This window comes from Zonotrichia leucophrys, chromosome 8, assembly GCF_028769735.1.
Source record: "Zonotrichia leucophrys gambelii isolate GWCS_2022_RI chromosome 8, RI_Zleu_2.0, whole genome shotgun sequence".
Taxonomy (NCBI): domain Eukaryota; kingdom Metazoa; phylum Chordata; class Aves; order Passeriformes; family Passerellidae; genus Zonotrichia; species Zonotrichia leucophrys.
In genome coordinates this window covers 4,147,362-4,164,304 of record NC_088178.1, presented here as the reverse complement: position 1 = coordinate 4,164,304, position 16,943 = coordinate 4,147,362, and the positions used below count along the sequence as shown (strand labels likewise).

Here is a 16,943-nt window from a genome sequence, read left to right as displayed (position 1 = left end):
TCAGAATCCTGCTCCCAGTCTGGGTTTGGAGGGTCTGGACAGCAGCAGGGCCATCAAGGAATGTGGAGGTGTGCTCAGCATCACCTGGAGACTTTGATGGTCCAAGCCTGTCACAGCCACAAGGCAGGCAGGGCAGATGGAATCTCAGAAATTGGGATTTGCTGGTGCTCCCTAGGGAAGCAGCTGCCCTGGGAGCTGACAGCAGCCAGCAGTGCTGTGGAGAAGATGCTCCATCTCCCACTGAGCTGGCCAGCACAGAGAAATTAAAATAGTGCTGATTGAAACCACCCACTCTCTAGAATTTCCCCTTCTAGAAAATACTAACAGAAAAAACCCAATTCATAGCAAAAAACCAACCCCCTTTAAAAAAAAAAAAAAAAAGAAAAAAAGGCCATTTGTGGCGAAGGAGGCTGTGTTCAGCAGTCATGGCCAGGCTCTGGCTGTCATTCCTGACTCAATCCTTGCTATAACTGGAATTCAAAACCAAATAATTTCATCGTCACTGGATTTTATTTCACTTCCTGCTCCCATGGCTGTCTCTCCTGGCTGGACCAAAGGCTTGTGAGGTGGGAACTGGCTCTGCCTGAGAGAATCTCCTATTGCTACTGTGGCCAGCCTCCACTTGGGCTGGGAGTTGGACTCAGTGATCCTCATGGGTCCCTTCCAGCTCAGGATGCTCTGGATTCTGGATTCTCTCAGGATTCTGTGATTCTGTGGCAGGGATGCTTCTGTCATTAGCAGCCAAGTGAGGCACAACACACACTCGAAAGCCAAACACAGCTCCCGACACCTTCCCCTGCTGCAGCCCGTGCGCCCGGCCAGCATCACCTCACCGTGCCATCAGTGCGGGGTCAGAAACCCTCCCTTTAGCTGTGCCCTGAGCATGGAGCTGGTGCTTCCAGGCTGCTCAGACAGCTCGGTCTGTGCCCGGGCAGCGGCAACACGGCGGCTCCGGTGGGGTTTGAAATGCAGAACTCGCCCCGCTCTGTGGTGCCGCGCTCACAGCGCACTCGCCCCTCGACCGCTGCCTCCCCGTGTGCGCTGAGCTCTGTAGGTGCTCAGGAGCAGCAAAGCCCAGCAGCACAAAGCCCAGCAGCCTTTCCTGCCTCCCCAGCTCTCCTGGGCGATGCTCCGGCAGGAGATGCGGTGGGCACAGCCCGGGGTCAGCCATGCATCAGAGGATGCTGCTCAAGCTCCGCTCCTTGCTTCAGAAAGCCGCTCAGAGGAGCAGCAGCTCCTCGCGTGTGTGTGCTGGTGCCACGGCAGGGCAGGTCAGAACGAGAGGGAATCGCTGCTCACGCACCAGCAGCTGGAGATACAGCCCCCTCGGGCACGGGCAATCCTCTCACCCATCGGAGGCAGAGGGATTTGGGATCCCCGCGATGCTGACCGCCTCCCCGCACGCAGGGGGCTGCCCCAGCCTGTGTGCCCTGTCCTCAGGCTGCCGGGAGAATGTGGCACACGGTCTGCTGGCAGACTCGCCATCCTTTTCAATTACGTGCAGCCCAATTCCCACCGTGAGGAGGGGAGCCAGGAGGAAATGCCACCAAAGGCAGCAGAGCCATTCACGCTGCACAGTCTGGAGGGAGCAGGAGGGGCTCAGCCTGGCCTGCACACATCAGCCAGCTCTCTGCTGTCTGCCCCGTGCCTGCTTAATCCTCATTTAAATTTATGGCATCCGTTCCCAAACTAGCAGAATGTGTTTATAATTAATAAGAGGGACGTGGGGAGATGTGTCCTTTTTTCCTTCTTTAAAGCCAAACATCAGACAGAGCTCCAGCCTCTGCTCCCTGTGATAAAATCCTGCTCCAAAACCTGGTCCCAGCTGCCAGCCTAGAGCCAAACCACGGGGCCTTGACCCCAGCAAACATCACAGCACACAGAACTGATTTAAACTTTAAAGCCTGAATGGTTCCTGGGCTTGGAGCCCTCAGCCCAGCTCAGCCCACTCACAGAGGTGGACAGCAGCACTGCACACTCTGGGATGCAGGCAACACCCAGGCAGCTCAGTGTGCTCCCCCATCACCAAACTGAGTGGGGAACAAGGTGGTTTTATGAACAAAACTGTTCTGGTGTGTCTGGGTCAAGCACCTGTCTGGGTCACCACTGTGCACTTACATCTCAAAGGTCACCATCAGGGCAAAAAAACCCAAGAAACAAAAACCCAAAACCAACCAACCAAACAAAAAAACCCCAAAACTTTGGCAGCCAGCAGCCCAGGGAATGGATGCTGCAGGGCTGTTCATGCTGTCCCAATTCCCACAGAGAGGAGTGAGCCCCCTTTCACTGCCTGTCCTCACCTTAGGACAGCACACAAGGGCAGATCAGCATATCCAGCAGCCCCCTAGGATTTCCATTCCAGCACATCTGCTACACCTGGAGACGTGGCCATGCCCCAAGCCTATGGGAAGTCACCATGGGCTTGGGGCATGGCCACGTCTGTAATGTGGCATGGGGGGCAATCAAGGAAGATAAACAGCTCTGTGAATGTCCTAGGCCCTGTAACAGCAGATGACTTATTTCAGAAAAGTGTAAGACCTGTGAGGCCTCCAGGCACCAGAAGAAAGCCAAACAAATCCCTGTGCTCCCCTTTGGCTGAGCAGGGAAATTGCTCCCTGTGCCCAGATGTGGTTCCAGCTGTGGCCACTCTCCAGCACCTCAGAGAGAGCCAGGAGCACCACCAAACCCAAATGAGGCACCAAGGGAGGTGAGGGCTCCTCTCTGGACTCTGCAGGGGACAGAGACACCCTGAATGGGGGAGTAACACTCAGCAAAGACAGCACAAACAAAGATCAATCCAGCCTTGCCTCAGCACACCAGAGACCCAAGGACTCTCCCCTCTGGAAAGGCTCTGAATGAATAATCCTCCCCATGAATATTGAGAGCTATCTTGAAACAGTGGCTGTCTCTTCCCACCCACCAGCCCTTTTGAAGGCCACTCCAGAAGGATATCTTTCAAGCATCAAAAATTGCTTTTAAAATCCCATCTAAATTTATTTATGGCCAGCTTATCACACAGGGCTGCACCTCTCCTGGCCAGAGCCCTCACAAAAGCCAATGCATTAACAACTGGATGTCTTTTAAAGCCTACTGGGGTTACACCTAATCCCACTTACTGCAGAAACTCTGGGATTCAGCCAAAGGATTTGCCCTGTCCTGAAGGGGAACCTTTGCTAGGACACCCAGCCCCCTCCTTCCTCTTGGGAGGAGCAGGGAGGGAGAATGACTGGATATCTTACAGCCTGCTTTAATGCCAAAAAAGAGGCATTTGTAGACTTTGTGGCTGAAACACCATCAATTTTTATTCCTCCTGCACCGAGGCTATTTTGGGTTTGTCTGCCACGGACACCAAGCCAGCAGACCTGGCCCTTCCTGTGGGGAGAGGCTGCTGCCAAGCAAGGAGGAGCAAACCTGGGCTGGGAAAAGGTCCCTGCTACCTGCAGGATGGCCTGGCTGCCCTCCCAGCCCAGCCCACAGGGGTTATGGATGTTCCTTAAGCTCCCTCCTGCTTCCTAAGTGATTCCCAACTCCCACTGCATCTCAGCAGGGACCATTAAGCTTCTGAGATCTCTTGGAAAGCTAAATAAAAAGTCAGAGCCTATCAAGAGATTTGCAGCCAGCAGTGGAAGGAAATGCTGTCCATCCCCAGGAGGGGGTGGAAAAGCAGAGTCCAGCCTGTGGGACCTGCTGGATACACACAGAGTGTCAGGGTGCCTGGGGACCTGGCCTTCACCACAGCCAAACAGCTCACCTGCACCATCTCTCATAAGGACACAGGAATGCAGAGGGTCCTTCCACTCCCAGTAAAAGTTTGGGATTTAGATGCTCAGTGATATGGTTGAAACAATTTCCTTGATCTTTTATTGCCCTGGTAAATAATTTATTGGGACAGGCATTTTAAAAAATCCCATAAAAGACCTATAAAACATATTTATCACACAAAAAAACCCCTGCTCCTTGGCTCCAACCAACAAGCTGAAAACTTGTTTGTATACTTCACTGCACATAAACTAACCAATGCCTTGTGACAGCTTTAAGCTTTTTAACAGCTCTCTCCCTGCTGCTTTTTATTTCCATTTTTCTCTCTGTGAATTCACAAGGTAAAAAAAGAAGAACCCACCATGACAGGAGAGGCTTCTGCTGTCTTCCCAGTTTTCCTGACAGCTGGAAAATTTAACAAATGATGCTTCTTCTGGCTGAAAAGCACAAAGTTGTGGTTACTCAGAGTACTTTGGGCCCTAGGGGTTGGCAGATGTACACAGAGGGGTGGATGTGTGTGTGAGTGAGGTGCCAGTGGCTCTTTGAGCCTCAGTTTCCCTCCTGAGATCAGGAGTACTCGTGCTGGCAGAGGGCAGGATCCCTTTTCTGTCCAAGCCTTGCATAAATGGAGAATTCAAACAAAAGGCTGAGGAATGAGCTCTCCCACCCCAAACATGCAGCAGCCACAGGCACCAAAAGCTTTTTGGCATTCCCTTGGACAGCAGAGGATCCAGCTGGATGAAGCCTGGCCAGCAGGATGAGAGCTCAGCCTGCTGCCAAAGCACAAAACTGGAGCCCAGACCACATTGATTGCTGCAGGCAGGATTCCTGGTGCCAGGCAGGATTCCTGGTGCCAGGCAGCAGCACAGACCCAAAGGCAGAGCTCCCACATCCCCTGCCTGGTGCCCACAGAGCCAGACCTCACCCAGGACAGCCCTGCCCAGCACAATGCCAACAAGCACAGGTGACCTGGCAAGGGGTGACCCAGGACGTCTCAGGCGGGTTTCTCCTCTTCCTGGGGAGCTGTGGGAGCAGAGAGAGGCCAGACTGAGTCTGGAGCTGCCCTGCATCCCTGTTCCAGGTGGGCAGGAGGAGGGGAGCACAGCCCCTGGGTCAGCAGAGCTGGCCATGAATATTCCCATGAATTTTGAGAGCTATCTTGAAACAGTGGCTGTCTCTTCCCACCCACCAGCCCTTTTGAAGGCCACTTCCAGGGCTGCCAGGACACACAGACACCCAGGCATGCCCAGAGCCTGCTCCAGATGGCATCTGGCACAGGGAGCAGGGTCACAGTGCTCCCTCCCCATGCAGGACTTGGCTCTTCCCCATGCCCAGGCATCTCCAAAACCCCTCATCCTGCTCCTGGCTCCAACACAGCAGCAATATAATCCAGTTAAAAACCTTCTCAGGGTTTAATCAACATTCCAGCTGTGCTCCCTCCTTCACTTCTGCCTTCCCAAAGCCCACCCCAGGCACTTGAGCCCCAGCTGCTTCCATACCTGTGTGAGCCAGAGGGCTCCTGGTGCTTCTCCTTGAAGCTGCTCTCTGCCTTCACCATGCTGTTACAGGGAGACCAGAAAGTCAGAGCAAAGTCAGCCAAAGGGCTGTGTGGTGGAAAACAGGCTCTGAGGTGGGCAGTGGCCAAAGAAAGGTGGGGCTGGGGTATCTGCATGCCAGGTATCACTTCTCCCCAGCTCAGAGCCACCTTGGTACCTTTACAGGGCATGTGAGAGGTCATCCAAGGCAGGGACGGCTCTCCAGCTCCAGGGAAAGCCAGACTCCCAGGCAGAACATCAGCTGGTCTGTGCTCCTGGGGGCTGGGATGGATGCTGTGGATCGGGGGGCAGGCAGAGCCTTTCCTGGCAGATCCCCAGTGCTGTCACTCCTCTCTGACACTCCATCCCCACTCCCCAGTGCTGTAGCCACTCTTCCCTGGAGCCCAGCTGGCCTGGACAGCCCTGTGCCACCGTCCCACAGAGCTCAGCACAGGTCCCAGCAGGACACACCATCCTGGGGGAGGCCAGCAAGGAGCTGTCACCCACAGCAGCACAGCAGGGACATCAGGCTTCCCTCCTTCCTCCTCACAGGAGCTTCCTCTCTGCCACCAGTGGAAGGAAGCACAATGGGCACCATGAGCTGCAGCACGGATTGGATCTCTCCCAGTCTGCTGGGAAGGAGATACAGCTGTGGAAGGACCTGAATGGGTCCTTCTGTCCATGGAACAACCTTTCCTGGGGCTCCAGGCTCAACTCTGGGGCTTCTCCCACCTTCACCAAGTCTCACAGCTCCTCTGGCTGCCACTTCTAAACTGATGAGCACATTAGCAGTTAAGTCCATTTGCAGATTTAAAAGTCAAACCCTGCCACAGGAAATTAAAAGATAATGCAAAGAATTATTTTAAAAAATTAATCTTTATTACTCTCCACTCCCAAGCTGCTAATAAAAAAAAATGTGTTCCTCATGCAGTCTCTATAAAAACAGGTTATAAAGCAGAGGAAGAGAGGGAGGCAGATGCTTTAAAAAGGCATCTTTCATCCCTCCACCCTGCCTGCCATAACCATCCATCTGCACCTGTGTGTCAGCTCCCAGCCAGCCCCCTTCACCCTGCAAGGTAATTATTCCCAATTTCCATCTGGTCCCCCTTGTCCTCCCTGTTTTACCTCTCCAGGAGATCAGCAATCCCAGGTCCAGGAGGTGGTTTGATGGCACACCCTCCTTGCTCCAGATATGCTGGAGCCCTGCATAAAGCAGGATGAATTACAGCTCATTACAGAAAGGGCAGCACTTGGGAAGTAAACAAGGCAGCTGTTACAGACGCCAGCAACAGCTCCACAACACCAGAGCAGGGCTGACACATGCAGGGGAGCCATCCTGAGAGAGAGGTCAAGGATGCTCAGCAGCTCTCAGGAACCAGTGAAGAGGCTGAGAGGGAGATGGCAATTGCAAGGGTTTCTTCTGAAAATGTTTCTCTCTAAGGCCGTGCTAAGGAAAGCAGCTCAGTCCTTGGTTCTCTAGCTGGAGCCCAGGGAGTCAGACATGGGGCTGCAAACAACTTCTGTATCATGGTACCAGGAACAGCTCAGCCAGGTTTTGGTAGGTCCAAGAGCCACCACAACTGAGGAAGAGCACCCAATTTAGCATGTGATAGAGATGAAGAAGCAAGAGGCAGCAAACCCACCAGCTCTGTCCGTGCTGCAGCAGAAGAAACAGCCCCAGGCACAGATCTGTGTCCCACCAGCCCTCTGGCCAGGAGAAGACCCAGCACCTCTGCTCCTGCCAAAGCACTGCCCCTGGGGCCTGTACAAACACAGCCAGACCAGGAAGGAGCAGGGGGCTTCACAGAAAGACAGATTAGGGTATCACCCTGGTTTTGTAAGATTTTCTAAGCCTTCTGACCTTCGCATTCTTGTGGCGAACTTTCTCACACACTTTCTGTAAATAACGCATTGTTTTGCATTCTTTTAAGGAGGAGGAGAAAATTGATGGACTGTTAGTCTGTCCAGTGTCATTGGAGAGGTGGCACTGTCACCCTCCAATCCGCTGTCACTTTTGGAAATATATAAATGTTGGAGTTAGAAAATAAGCTTCTCTTTTTTCTTCACCTTGAGAACAGCGGTGTGCGCTTGTGTTCCTTCGTGCCCTATAGCGACATGAGGGACCAAGAGCTGCTGCGCTGCATGAAAGCTGCTCCATGCCCAGAGCTGGGGCAAGGAAGCCAGTCCTGAGCATGCCCGTGGGAACTGCAAAGCCCAACTTCCCCATCCTCAGATGGGCACTGCAAGCACCAAGCCCACCCCCAGGCAGCACACAGTGAGTGAGGCAGCCCCACACCTTCTCCTCAGAGGGGATAAAGGGAGCATTTGGCCTTTTCTGGCTCCAGGAGGGGAAGATTTATCTGGAAATGAAGTGCTGGCAAGGAGCAGGCACCAGGGGTGGAGGAAGGAGCCCAAGCAGGCTGTAACACAACAAATGAGAAGCCCCTGGGGGGACAGTGCCTGCAGTGCTGCTGCCCTGGCCACCTGCAGTCCCCAGCACGGGCAGGACTCAGGGGACAGCACAGCACAGCCAGGTAGGAGGTGGCTTTCAGAGGGGAGGCTGACAATGACTGATGGTGCTGTGCTGTGCTCTCAGTGATGTAGAAAATTAGAGAGACATCTCTTCAGACAGCGACCCACGTGAGACACTGGCTGTGTCCATCTCCTGCACGCAGGCGCCTCTCCCCCCAGCCTGCAGCCTCATTATTCAGAGTGCTGAACTGGGAACAGCAATGCTGTTTCCTTCCTACTTCTTTCCTCCCCCCAAAACTACTGGATTGTGTTATTCCTGGGAGCATGTAAGGCACTGGTTTCCTGGCTCAGCTACTTGAAGGAAAGTTTGATTCTCCTCAACTAGGAAAAAGTAGCCCTTCACTTTTTCCTTCTTCTCCTCAACCAAAGCTGGGAAAAGCCTTTATAAAATATAGGAGCCATTTTCTCAGATGGAAATAGCTTCTTTAAAAACAGTGAGTCATGCTCCACACTGAGATGGATCTGATAGCTGGTACTCCACTAATGTAGCCTGGTGCTATTGTCCTCCTGGCAGGATGGTCCCTTCTTGGCTTTCACTCCCTTTGCCATTTAACCAGTTCCTGGTTTATTGTGGCTGCTTTTGTCCTTCTCCTTATTCTCTGCCAGGTGACAAAAGAGTTTTAAAACAGTCTTTAAGTGAGTTTTAAATAAATCCACATAAGCTTCCATATGAAATGATGAAGCCAGGGTCTAGGTCAGCATAGGCTGGTGTGTCTTCAGGAGAGGTGTCACACCCCAGACAGGACACCACGGGGCCCTTGACTTCAAACAGTGCTGTCCCTCATTAGCAGGCAACCAGTTTCTTTCCAGACAGACGCAACAACTGAGCTCACATTCCTTTAGTCCCAACGTTTCCATGCTGGTCTAGAAGTGGCAGAGGGACCTCTCTGACTGCTGCCCAAACAGGCCCTGCAGCCAGTTTTCTTTCTTCAACCCCCCCAGAGCTCCAGGCACCTACAGCATTCCAGGCTCTTCCACTTGGCAAGCACGGCTAGAGGAGCCTGACCAAGAGCCTGGAATTGGGGACCACCACCTCTGGAAAGGGCAGGGAAATGGTAGAGTTTCCTCCACGACTCCAAAGTGAGCCCCTGGTTTCTCCTGCCAGCTCTCCAGCTTGGGACAGCTGGCCTTGCTCTCATGGCAAAAGGGCAGGTTTCTTTTTGTTAGCTCTTGGGTATCTCATGAACAGCTTCAAATTCCCCTGCTTTGAGCCCATCCATCACCCAAAACTGGTGTCCAGGCTCCTGCACTGAGGAGCCCCTCCTAAGCTGACAGCAGCTAAACTCAACCCTGCTTGTCTTCTTTGCTGGAAGGACAACGATGCCACCAGCTCTGCCAGCACTCTGAGCATCCCCTGGGTCACAGGGCACACAGGGCTGGCCACAAGCAGCCAACACCACGTTCAAGCCAAACTCCAGACATCTCTACAGGAAGATGATTTGGAACCAGGCATTGCTCTTCCTCCCTCCCACACATCCACCACAGACTGACCCCAGCGCCTCCCACCAATTTTCCCAGTGGTAGTTAGTCATCTGCCCTTTGGAAATCCCTTCTGGGGGTGCAGAAAAAATCTCCACACATCCCCCCTTTCTCCATCTGTTAATGGCTTCCCTCCACCCAGGCTGAGCCTCCCCCAGCCTGAGCTAATGGGAGGAAATTAGCATTAAAATGATGGTTTGCTATTAGCGGTGCCTCAGCGCCCCATCACGCTCCAGGAACACCAAATGACAGCCTGTGATTTCCCCACCGCGGCGCACACGAGAAGCAGCACCGGCAGCCACAAGTGCAGAAGATACCCAAGGAAACTTTTCAGCTCATCTCTCCCGCCCCAGCAGCCCTTTTCCCTTCGCCATCCCCGCCGTGCTCATCCACGCTCAGGCAATCCCACAAACAGATGGCACCTGGGCAGGAGAGCAGACAAATTGGCTCTCACCTGCAGGAGCACCGAGAGCTTTCAAAGCTCGCTGGCCAAGAGCCCCGCGGGGTGGGAATGCTGCAGGGATCTGCCATCGGTGCCTTCCTCGTGGCTGCACAGCTCCTGCTCCCTCCTCGCCTGGATGCAGGTGTGCAGCTGGCTCCTCCTGGGAGCTGGGGGCAGGAGGAGGCTGCTGCTGAGTCCTGAGTGGAATGGAAGCAGCAGCTCAGGCTGAGCATCAATGGAGTGATGCTTTTCTCCGTGTCAGCACAGCGCTTTGGTTCGGTGGGCTCACAGCCTGGAGCGAGAGGGGTTTTGTGGGGCCCCACTGAACATCCATCTGCTTAGAGAAAAAATGAGCTCAGCTCAAGCTGCCTGCTCTCTCTTCCTGCCAAAGTGGGGGTCTGCCCTCCCAGGAATCTCCCCTCCTTGACCAGGTAGCTGTGGCAAGAGCGTGGATGGACAGACTCGTTTCATTTTCTGCCTGCCTGGCTTCTCTGACACGGGGGTGAGGGAAGCAGCTCCCACACCAGCCTGCACAAAGCCAAGGGGCAGGAGCAGCTCAGCAAACCCCTGGGTGTCAGGGCAGGCTGTCAGCTCCCTTTGGGCACCTGAGTGACCCTGCAGGTACACAGCATACACACAAGAACTCCTCCTTGCGGAGCCTCACAGGGAGCTCTTCTCCCCGCTCACCTGCAGCAGGGAAAGGGGACAGAGACGCTGGAATGTGCAGGAGCATCTGGGTGATTTCAGGGCATCCTATGTGGAGTTGTGCACCACTGCTGAAAAATTCCAAAGCTGAATTTTAAGCCCTTTTAGGGGGCTTAGGTCAAAGTGGTGACCAGCAGCAGGACCCAAAGGAACAGCAAGAAGCTGTGTCAGGGGAGGTTTAGGGTGGGTATTAGAAAAATGAACTTCACTCAGAGGGTGATTGGGCACTGGAACAGGCTCCCCAGGGCAGTGGTTGTAGCCACAAGCCTGCCAGAGCTCAAGGAGTGTTTGCACAATGCTCTCAGATACATGGTGGGATTGTTGGGGTGTCCTGTGCAGGGAGAGGAGTTAGACTTGATGATCCTTGTGGATTCCTACTCAGGATATTCTATGATTCTACAAAACAATGCCCTTCCCTCTACCTCATCCTTCACTCTCTTTAAAAGTACCTGGACCATGGAGTGTGCTCAAGCCCAGCCTGCCAAATGCATTGTCATGGGCTTAAGAGGTGGGATGCAAAAGGCAGAAAGAAAAGAATAGTAGTAAAAAGCAGGATTAAAAAGTTTTCCCTTTCCCCAGCATTCCCATCAGCAGCTGAGATGGGAGCAAGGAGGACTCATCTGATGATGGATGAGAGAGAATTGATCCTTGGTAAGGCAGAGCAGGAGCAGAAGGAAGCACTGCTCCCAAAGGCGATTCTCACACCTCCTTGGGATAACAAAAGCAACCATGAGAGGCAGCAGAAGCTCTTCTCCCTGTTCTTCCTGTTTGGAATTCATCTCTGGCCTGTCAGGGGGGCCATGACCCAAGCACACATTTGTATATTCACTGAGCCGTACACCCGGCTCAGGCAGGCTCCTGACAGATGCAGATGGGAAAGCCATTTTTCATAAAGTGAGGGGGGAAAGGGAACAAGGAAAAAATAGCAAAACAAAAAAAGACTCAGGCATCAGATGGAAAAGATACAACAGGATCAGGGCTGAGGGAGAAGCAGAGTCAGATTAAACTTTTGGATCTTTAAGCACACTAAGAGGCCAGTCTCCTTCCTCTGTTTTCTACTGTGGCCTGGCAGCAGCAGGAACCTTCATCCTTTTCTCCACAACCAGCTGGAAAGTGAAAGCTGGACCCAGAACAACACCAAGGCTTTGCTGAACTGGCTCTTGGGGACAGATGCTGGAGCAGCTGGGCACAGGCACCTTTCCACATGATCAGCTCCAGCTCAGAGGAGGTGAGAGGCAGCCTGCAGAGAACATGAACCATTAACATGTAAGGCTGCCCCTCAGACCCAGACCTAGCTTAGGCCTGGCCCTGAAGAGCATAGGGGGGCTCTGAAGGGACATCCCTGGCAGACCTCCAGTGGTACAAGCCTGCCAGCATGGCAGAGGAGCACATGATGGCAAACAGTGCAGCTCCCAATGTCCCCAGTTTGTTTCAGGCAGTGATGAGGGGTTTCCCTCTGTCCCAGGTCACTGTGCAGCCAAGGGGCCAGCAGAGACAGGGAGCCACTGACCCAGAGAGCAGGAAGAGCTGCTCAGAACAGTAAATTCTGTCTCCTGAGCAGCATGAGGGCCTGCCCTGCTCAGCACCAGCAGCCAGCAGGGCCCAACACAAGCCAAGGGGAAGGGAGAATTACCCTGATGGAGGGAAAGATTTCACCTTTGCCAGTGACATTCTGCTGTTGTCACCGCCAGCCATAACATCATGCTCTTGATGTGAAATCTAAGCTGACAGTGATACAGGAAAGGAGCTGAGAGGGCAGCAAACCCTGCCCAGCCCTCTCTGTAACCCCAAATCTCCTGTGGCTCCCAGCCTCTGCATGGAGCACAGCCAGCACTCATTACCAGGTTACTAAACAAGTGGATACTCCTTTTCCACAGCCATGGAATTATATTTTCTTGCACTTATCCATCCTTCTGGACAACACTGAGGAGGATTTCATTTTGGTCTCTGCTGCATCCTCTTTGTTTCTGAAATGAGGAACAGATGTAGGAGCCCACAAGTCCTTTGCAAAACAACACATGCAGCCATAAGCTGGAGTCACCAAAGCCTGAAGAGCTCCAGGTGCTTTCAGACTCACTGGAGGTGCACTGAGCCCCACTGATCCCTGCTGCCTGTGGCATTTCCAGCTGATATTCGTTCCCTTTGTCCCAGGAAAAGGCAAGCACAGGGCTGGGCAGCAAGGCTTGGTGAAGGTTACTGCTGAGACCTGGTAGAAATGTCATCCAGCAACACGTTTCAAGAAAGATTCATCCCCAAGCAGCCTGGCTCCATAATAAAAGTGTCAGAGCAGCTGACTTGCTTCCCCCCGTTCTCATTGCATACAGATTTATCCTGTCTCAGGTCTCTCTCCCTCCATAAGCCAGCACATGCCTTTCCTTTCAATAGGCTGGCAGTGAGACCCAGTCAGCTGAGATTGTAAGGGAAAAGGGAATACAAGAAAGGTGAAGGCATCATAGGGAGAAAAATGCTCTGAGGCCATGTTTTCCTCTCAGTTCTGAAATGGAGGAGGGTGACATGAGAGGTAACTTAACAAGAGAATGCTCCAGAATTACAGCAGCCATTTGTTCTGATGCTCCAAACCAATTCCCCAGCTGCCAGCCTGTGTCACCTCCCTCTCAGGCAGCTCAAATCCCATTCCTGATAAAACCCATCCCAAAAGGCATAAATACCTCTGAGCCTTCACTCTCCCAGCCAGGGAGCTCCTTCTCAGAGGGCTGTGCATGTGGTGGGCGCCCAGGGAGAGTGAGATAAGAGATGGGGCTCCCTCTGAGTCCATGTCTCAGGGAGCACTGAGGACCAGCCTACCTTCACCACAGAGATGTGATGTCAATGCAGCACCACAGGCAGCCCCTGAGAGAGAACAGACAACAGGGAATTTAAAAAAAAAAAAAAAAGATAAAAAGAGATATTAATGGTCCTTTGCAAGCAACTAAAAATACCCAGGATGGCCAGAGTTTCTTTTGGATTTTTTCTTTTCCTCCCCCAACTTACGCCCAAAGGAATGTGCCACGCAAATTAAAATGATTTCCTGCAACCTGCAAGATAGGAGCAGGCAAGGCATCCTTCAGCTGTGAGTGAAAGAGATGGAGCCTGCCTTTGTCAGGAGCACGCCAGCCCCGGGGAGCTGAGGTGGTGGGGGATGGCAGCCAGGGCTGCAGGGATCCTGCTGGATAATTCCCATTAACTGGGACAGACAGCCCTGTGCCAGGCACCCAGCTGGGGGCCAGGGGGTGTTTCCTCAACATCTACAGCACAAGTGAATCCTGGGCACCTCAGCTGCCTTGGGGGGATGCAGAGTAAGAGCAAAGAGCTGTGGAGCAGCTTGCCATGGAGCAGAGAAAGCCTCTACTACCACCAAGGCAGTCTTGTTAAATTTGCAAAACACATTGCAGGAGGCACAGGCTGTGATGCCTCCTGGCCCCATGGACATTGTCATCCAAGGACATTGATTTTCTGGCTCACACCCACTCAGGTGTGTGCCCTAGCACATGTTTTCTCCTCTCAGTTAGGAGAGACAGTTTATTCCTAGCAGTGAGAGCTCATAGGCAAGAGGAAAACCAAGATCACCCCCAGCAGATATAAAAGCAGTGCTTTGCTGTGTCCCAGCTGTTGCTCACATCTGGCTGCAGACAGCACTCAGAGCCCTGTGCTGGCCCAGCCCCTCAGCCAGCACTCCCTGTTAGCACCAGGCAGGCCAGAGGTCTGGCAGCTGAGGTGAAGGGCCACTTCATCTCCATCATGTTCTCCTCTGCTAATGAAAATGTTGCTCCAGCGTGTCCTCGGGAAGGTTTCCTTCAGCCCCAGCCCTGGTGTGATTGAAGGCTAATCTCTGTTACTCTTGGCTGAATGGCAGCCCACGAGGAAGGTGATGAATTGTGTTTCCCTTCAACTCGACATTTAATGGTGCTGGCAGAAGAAGAAAAAGCACCAGATGTTTCTGGGCTGAAAGTGAACTCCTCCCAACACACTGAGAGGTCAGGGGGCCTCACATGGCCTGGCACCCTTTAAATTGCAGCCTGCTTTGAAAGGCCACTTGGCTTGCCAACCTCCTCCCTTTCCAGAGGCAATCCAGCTGACAGCAGTGGCCACAGGAGGCAGCACGTCCTGTGCCACCTCGTGGGACATGCCTGGCCTCCAGTGAGCTCCCCATCATCACTCTGCTCAGCACAGGGCTCTGGGAGAGGGGCCAAGGTCTGGAGTGCAGAATTTTTGGGAGGAAAGGCTCAACACTTACAGGTGTCTCTGGCTGGCTCCAGACTTGGTCACTGAAAAAGATCCCATCTTGAGGCTTCAATCTGTGATGTTAGCTTCCTTTTAAAATGCTTGGAGACCTCCTGATTAAAAAAAAAAAAATAGAGAAAAAAAATCAGGATTACAATCCTCTTGCTGCTCACACTCAAGGAGACACCTGGCTCCACGATACACTTCCTCCTCTGCTCCACAGCTCTGCAAACACATTCCAGGCCATCCCCACCACCTGCTGCTCTCCTGCTGTTTCTCCCCTCACTGGAACCACTCAATTATCACTCATGGCACTCTGCCCCCTCTATCTGCAAAGCTTTGCAGCTTTTCTCCTCCTTTTTTGCCCCTATAAAACCACTACCAGCACTTGTTGAGGACACCCAAACACAACACGTTATCCCCTGTTTGCTTTCCCTTCTCTCAATAGCACTCCTTGTGGGGTGTTTACCATGGACCACACAAAATGCATTCCCCAAGAGCTAAACCTGGAGGAGGAGGAGAAGGAGAAATTAAGAAAACACACAGGATGAAAAAGTAAAACCTTCCAATTACAGGCAATTATTTCTAGTTGATCACCCACTGTGCACTGTGCCCCAGACACAAATCACTCTTGGCAGGGTGGCACAGCTCATACCTGCACACACAGTGCACAGGTGAGCACACAGGCTGTTTGCTGAGGGTGTTCCAACCTATTTGGGCACCAGTTTGGGCTCAGCTGGCTCCAGCCTTTCTGAGGGTCCCATATACACCAGTCTCACAGAATAATGAGGTTGGAAGAGACCTCTAAGATCATCAAGTCCGACCTATGCCCTCACACCTCAACTAGCCTATAGCACTGTTAAGAAAATTAATCCACGAACACCAGAGGTTTATGTCCAGAAAGGAGATGGAGGAGTCCTTTCTGGCTTTATTGGAATAAAGGGAGAGGCCATGGGGCATTCCCCTGGGGTCTCTCAAATTTTTGGAGGATGCAGTCTCCTTTTTATCCCAATTTCCTAGGCACATTTCCCTTCTCTCTTTCCCCACTGGCTGAAGTACTTGAGAGGTTCAGACTTCCCAGAATGCCCGATACCAAAGATTTCCCTCTCATGTATAACCCTCCCTTTTCATTTTTAATTCTTGTGGAATTTAGGGGGTTTTCTTCCCCATTGTTTCTTTCATGTCTCAATGTCTAATTTCATTTTATCAGCAAACCTAAAGTTTATTTGTAAAAGCAATTATATTTTTCCATTCATCAGTCAGGGGAATCCTTCCCATTGTTTCTTTTATCCCCCAGTGCTGGTTTTATCTACCAGCAGACCCACAGATTGTTTGTAAAGAAAGATCTGCTATTCCTCTCAGCACCAAGTGCCATATCCAGTCTTTTTTAAACACATCCAGAGATGGTGATTCTACCACCTCCCTGGGAAGAACATTCCAGTACTTTATTACTCTTTCCATGAAAAACTTTTTCCTAATATCCAACCTATCCCTTCCCTGATGTAGCTTGAGACTGTGCCCTCTGGTTCTGTCAGTGCTGCCTGGAGAAAGAGACCAACCCCAGCTGTCACAGACATCTTTTATGAAAAATCCTTTCCTTAGGATTTTTCCTCCTGAGAAGCTGAGAGGCCTCAGGAACAAATTGTAAACATTGATTATCTGCTGCTGTGGAATGCAACAGGTGCATCTGTGATTGGCCCACGTTGGATGTTTGTAATTAATGGCCAATCACAGCCCAGCTGGCTCGGACAGCGAGTCCAAGCCACAAACCTTTGTTATCATTCCTTCCTATTCTATTCTTAGCTAGGCTTCTGAGGAAATCCTTTCTTCTATTCTTTTAGTATAGTTTTAATGTAATATATATCATAATATAATAAATCAAACCTTCTGAAACATGGAGTCAGATCCTCATCTCTTCCTTCATCCTAAGACCCCTGTGAACACCGTCACAGCCACCTGGCTACAGCCTCCATTCAGGATGGTGCACAGAGAAATAAGGTCACCTTCTGAGCCTCCTCTTCTCCTGGTTAAACAACCCCAGCTCCTTCAAACATTCCTCAAAACCCAGAGGTGATGCTCTCCTCTGCTCCCACAGGCCATAGCCCAAGCCCTGGAGCAGAGGCCTCTCTCATGGCAGGCCTTGCTTGGAGCAGAGGCCTGCCATGAGAGACTGCCCAAGGGATGTCCATCCTCATTCCCAGCCTCACCTGCCTGGGCTCTCTGGCAGATTTTCCTTCCCAGGAGGCATGGCAGCTACAGAGAGCAGCTGC

General features: G+C 52.2%; 1 protein-coding gene across 7 annotated transcripts in view; it reads right to left on the bottom strand.

Moving 5' to 3' along the window:
- LOC135450838 (uncharacterized) overlaps positions 1-16,943 on the bottom strand; it is a 118,191-nt gene that overhangs the window by 16,551 nt on the left and 84,697 nt on the right. For 4 of the 7 annotated variants that reach the window (XM_064719385.1, XM_064719387.1, XM_064719383.1 and 1 more), the window contains 4 exons: positions 14,687-14,786; positions 9,760-13,302; positions 5,259-5,318; positions 4,121-4,196 (listed from right to left, as the gene is read on the bottom strand). In XM_064719385.1, coding sequence (XP_064575455.1) covers positions 4,121-4,196; positions 5,259-5,318; positions 9,760-9,980 — 357 coding nt within the window. In that variant the 5' untranslated portion in view covers positions 9,981-13,302; positions 14,687-14,786. Of the gene's footprint in view, positions 1-4,120; positions 4,197-5,258; positions 6,119-9,759; positions 13,303-14,686; positions 14,787-16,943 lie in introns of all 7 variants that reach the window. The other 3 variants (XM_064719388.1, XM_064719389.1, XR_010441165.1) reach the window with 3 other exon arrangements.